At 38.2% G+C, this 5,499-nt stretch overlaps 1 protein-coding gene across 1 annotated transcript; it reads left to right on the forward strand.

Moving 5' to 3' along the window:
* Window positions 1–4,727: 4,727 nt before the first annotated feature.
* Window positions 4,728–5,208, forward strand: LOC130949583 (CASP-like protein 2B1). The gene is made up of 2 exons (XM_057878261.1): window positions 4,728–4,951; window positions 5,058–5,208. The coding sequence occupies exons 1-2, from the start codon at window positions 4,728–4,730 to the stop codon at window positions 5,206–5,208; spliced, it is 375 nt and encodes a 124-aa protein (XP_057734244.1).
* Window positions 5,209–5,499: the final 291 nt, after the last annotated feature.

Raw genomic sequence — 5,499 nt, forward strand, 5'->3', positions numbered from 1 at the left:
ATGGGTGTTAACCCAAAACCATTTGATCCTAAAACATACGTGGAAGAGGATACCTTCGTAACTGATGAGTCTGGAGCTAAGAAACGCATACGCTTAGAGAGCAATATCGTGCGATGGAGGACTGTCAAAAATCCTAATGGCACATCATCTGTAAGTAACTGTATGCAGCTATTGTTTTGTTTTTAATAAGCAATGACGTGATCATTCACTATTAGCATTATAAGCTATGGTATGCTGCTAGGCATTATTGCTCCTGTAACACCCTAATATACAAATCCTTATGCTCGAGTCATAAGTCAATTATACTACGGTGGTACGACTCTCAGGTGGATTTTTTTTATATGGATATAGGTAATTTCAAAAGGAGTATTAATTGAGAAGCCTGAAAAGAGTAGGAATAAAATCGCGAAGACATATCACTCACATCTCAACAACAAAAAGATAAAACGTGAAGCTGAACGCGATATACGGACAAGGCATAAAGGAGATTAAGAGATAGATAACAGATAGATATTTATAGCATAAGTAAATAGCCACTAGTTGTGACCCGTGAAGTTTAGGCCGGCTAGGGTACAGTATGAAAGTAGTTGACAACAGTATATCCTAATCTCTCCCAAAGGAAACATGAGAGCCTCTGTAGGCAAGTTTAAAAGAGTACAATACATAATATTATCTTTTCGAAACAAAGGTGGAGAGATTCTAAGCAAAACACAAAGTAGAGAAAATAAAGATCTTCACCGTCTCTCAGACGACCCACAACTCACTGCTGAGCACCTGGACCTGTATCTGAAAAATAAGAGATATATACGGAATGAGAACCCCGAGCCCATGGGTTCCCAGTACGGTAAAAGTGCCAAAAAAATACAATGCACTGCAATAAAAACTCACTAAGCAATCATAAACTTCTTCACCAAATATCTAGCCTAGATTCTCACTAATCCATGAATAGGCAACTGTCGTAAAGGGATACTAAATCTAGTTCATGTTACACATGTTTCCCAACTAACTGACTCTTCCACGAATTAGACTCAGAATCATAAGCAAAACTATCTCCAGTTGTTCTACCTCAGCAATTTTATATCAATACATCATACCCTCGCCTGGAGCTAGTGAAACCACATCACTGCGTCTACCTAGGGAGCTCAAATTATCTCATTCAAGAACAGCCCTCAATATCCACCGACACCAGCATGAGGGGCCTCTCAGTTGTACAAACACAAGCAATACATGCAAGTAATACATAAATAAGGTACAAGTAGAACAAGTAGCACATAATCAGGTAACGTAGCATATATGAAGTAGAAATCCAAAACAAATAGGCAAACCCAAACAATTCAAACATATGCAAATGATGAATGCTTGCACTATGGCTGATGATATCATCTGTCGGTTATCAAGCCAACCCGACGTGTTCGGTAGCTAACCCGGGCACAGTCTCTCTGTTGCGTATTAATATCATTAGAGGGAATATGTGCCCTGTCACCATTAGAGGGTATCTCCGCCCTGTCGTCATTAGAGGGTATCTGCGCCCTGTCGCCATTAAAGGGTATCGGTGCCCTGTCACCCTTACAACCAGAGAGAAAACACAAGCATGCTTACATTCAACATTTTCCATCATTATTCATTTATCATATTCATTCATTTATCATATATGCATTTATACTCAGCCATAATCCATAATGGCTTTGCCGTAACCCGGCAATAACTCAGCCACCCGGCTCATAGTTCAATCCAGAACTAGCCAATTTATCAACATGGCTCCGCCGTATCCGGCAATAACTCAGCCATCCGGCTCATGGTTCAATCAAGAACCAGCCATTTATCAATAAATATAGCCCTTCAGCTCATGGCAAACACGGTACTTCCACCGTCATCCTCCATATCTCATATAATCATCTTTGATCATCATTGATCATAAATTTTCCCCTTGCTTCATTCGCAAGTTACCACATCTCCTGGCTCCTTCCACTTTGCAAGGCATATCATAATGATTTAATACATAAGGGGTGAGATCGGAGGCTTAGAAGTATGAGATTTAGCTTTTAAAACTCACAAATCAACTTTGGGATGAAAACAGGGACACGCGTAGGCGTTCTCCACGCGCACACGTGGATCGCCACAAAGCTCATTGACGCGTATGCGTCATACACGCGGACGCGCAGATTGAAATATAGCCAGACGACGTGTACGCGTCAGCCACGTGTACGCGTGGGTGCATTTGCGCCCCAGGCACAAAACTGGCACAACTCTGGCACAACTCTCGGGAAAACGGCTGGGCATTGGGTGCAGCGCATCAACGCGCATGCGCACACCACGCGCACGCGTGGATGGTGCCTTCTTGAAGAACGACGCGTACGTGCCAAGTGCGCCTACGCGTGGAGGGTCATTCTGCTAAAAATTTTCTAAGTTAAAAGCTGCAGAATTCACAGATTCAACCCCCAATCTTCTAACGGACATAACTTTCTCATTTTAAATTGTTTTTCAATCGTTCTTCGAATGGTATGGATATCCTGGATCCAATTTCACTTCTAAATAAGTTTGGCACAAAACAGAAATTCGCAGTCCAAGTTATGTCCCGTCAAAGTATGCCCAAAAACCATGTTTTCACTAAAAACCACAAGGTGCCATTTTCAAAACAAGCCATTTCCAACTCTTTTCAAAATCAACCAAAACATGCCAATTTCATCCCTTTTCTTTGAAATCAATCAAAGTATATTAAAATCGACATTAAGCCTCCTCAACTCATACACTAACACATTACCACAATTCACAAAACCGTCATATAACCATTTTTACCCATTTCAAATAAATGGCTAAATTACAAACACATTAATATGTCATACATCCTTCCTCATACCAATTTTCAACAATACTATTTCCAATCAATCATCATTATACATAATCAATATCACACTCACTATCACATGGTTTCACCCACAAATCAACCTTAATCATTTCTCAAGCATAAATCACAACATACATATCTCTGATGCATCATCATACCATCAAGGCATCAATAATCATGATCACATATATGACCACATAACATACCTCAACCAAAACCAAACATACCTCATCTATACAATTTCACCCAAAATTACCAAATTCCACACTTCAACTCCTCAAACCTTATTATTCAATAACCAACCCAATCATTCATATATTCATTATCTGAAATTCATCCAATCACTTGTGTCATCATATAATGCATACATCAACTTACCTTCCTTACCTCTTTCCGGCCTCCGGCCCAAGATTCACGGCCTCCGGCCCAAATTCACAATTTAAATGCATAAACCACAAATCAGTACTCATTACCCAATACATCAAATTCTTAATACACCAAGCATACAATGCCACACAATTCTCAACCCAATCAATAATTCACATTACATACCAACTATGCATATTAGCACCAGCCATTTACACAATCCAAACTTAATCCTAGGGGCATCTAGCCTAGGAATTCTCATCACACCACACGGTACTTAAATGAAAGTTAAACTGTACCTCTTGTAGCCAAATCAATTGAGCCTCTTTTTTGGAAGTCTCCACCAACCTTAGCCCCAAGTCTCAGCAAAGCTCCTCAAGCAACACCAATCTCCCAATTGTGCACCAAAATCATCAAATATACTAACATAACCAATATCACATACATACATCAACCTAGGGCTCATAAAAATGATAATTCACAAGGGTTGAAGGGTTTCTTACCTTAACCCACTGAAGTTTGTGATGAATATCACCCATGGCTCATACTAGAGCACTCCTAAACAACCAAAATCACAAGGTTTCCTCAAAACCCAAACCAAATTCGAATTCGAAGAGGAAAATGAAAACTGGGCAGAGGACAGTGTATTAATCACCACAAAACTTAGATAGAATTGTAGAGGATGTGAAGAGCGACGCGTGGCCGCAAACGGCTTGTCAATCGGAGCTCCGTAGCTCAAGTTATGGTGATTTGAAGATCGAAGAGTGTTAGGGTTTCTCTCTTCTCTTCTCTCTTCTCAATTCAGCGTGGAACACAATAATGGAGGGAGGAATGCTGCTGAAATGGCTTAATAAAGCTATATATATGTTGGGTCTTGGGCCCACTTAGGTCCGGTTCACTTATTTTTGTCCGTTGGCCCAATTTTGCGCCAAAACCTTTAAGATTAGCGCTCCAAATCGCACTTCAATTATTTCTACCTCCCCTAATCATAATTCCTCACTTCTTAGTCTTATTTACTCATAATCAATTTTCTCAGCTGCAGTACCAGACATATCTCAACCGGTACTGCCGTTCAAAATTCCACTGCGCGCTTTTACGCAGAAAACTATGTTTTCCGACTCGAAAAATTTCATTGAATCCAAATATCATATTTAAATCATCAAATTCCAATTGCCAAATCTTCCAACCATGTTCGCTCCTATTTAACTTATTATTTAATTAATTTCGCTTAGACCGGGTATTACAGCTCCCTTTTGTATGTCTTGAATTTAAATATTTTTTCAATCTGGTTTTTTTTAATTTTCTGATTTTATGGTTTTTTATCTTGATTATTTACTTTCTAAATACATATTTTGTTTCTCTCTTTTATTTATTTCTTTTTTCCTTGTCTGAATCTTTTTTTCCTTCTATTTTCTTGGGTGTTGAACTAAAACCCGTGTCTATTTAAGTGGTGAAGAATTTAGTGGTTGGTATTCATATCCATTGTTTTCTTTTGCATTGTAAGTGTCTAGAGAAAATGAGTTATTTGGGTGTAGGCGATTGTCTTGGAATAGCTCCAGCGTACCATAGCAGAAACCTGAAATTGTTGGATAAGAGGATCAAGATAGCTGAGTTGGTGTTAAGGTTTATGATTCTTGGTCTTGGAGTTGTTGCAGATGTTCTTATTGGAACTTATTCACAAGTGAAGATGTTTTTCTCCTTTGAGAAGGAAGCTAAATTCACTTATGTTAAGGCTTTGGTGTAAGTATCTATTAATCTATGTTCTATGTTAATTTCTAGCAATAAAAGTGTTGCATGTTTTGTTGTCCTAATTCATTAGTTTTTGATGGATTAAAAAACTTTGCAGATTCTTAGTAGTTGCTAATGGTTTGGCTGTAGGATACTCTTTGATTCACGGACTCCATTGTGTTGTGAGTTTGGTTAAGGGAAGTGTTCTCTTCAACAAGCCCTTAGCTTGGGCCATTTTCTCTGCTGATCAGGTACCATTTTATATTTGAAAGATCACATCCTACTTTTTTTTGTTGTCTTATACATTGTGGTTAAAACACAAGATTATCAAGATTCTTGCGTCAACATCTTGCTTTTTCCTCAAGCATTTTGTTGCCATGTTGATTAATATCACTTATTTTTGTTATAAATTCATTCAAAGACATAATAAAAAAATAATTTGTCATTATGTCCATAGTGATATAACCTGATGGCAATATATATTTTTTTATTTTATAAATTTAAGTTTTCTAGGTTCCACAAGTTTAGGTAAACTTTCAAGTTTCATAGGCTTAATTTAA

This window comes from Arachis stenosperma, chromosome 9 (assembly GCF_014773155.1).
Source record: "Arachis stenosperma cultivar V10309 chromosome 9, arast.V10309.gnm1.PFL2, whole genome shotgun sequence".
Classification (NCBI taxonomy): Eukaryota; Viridiplantae; Streptophyta; class Magnoliopsida; order Fabales; family Fabaceae; genus Arachis; species Arachis stenosperma.

Bases quoted from the DNA above. Each gene is read 5' to 3' on its own strand.
- LOC130949583 (XM_057878261.1), top strand. From the start codon at position 4,728: ATGAGTTATTTGGGTGTAGGCGATTGTCTTGGAATAGCTCCAGCGTAC. The intron at 4,952-5,057 runs GTAAGTATCTAT...AAAACTTTGCAG, and splicing joins ACTTATGTTAAGGCTTTGGT to ATTCTTAGTAGTTGCTAATG.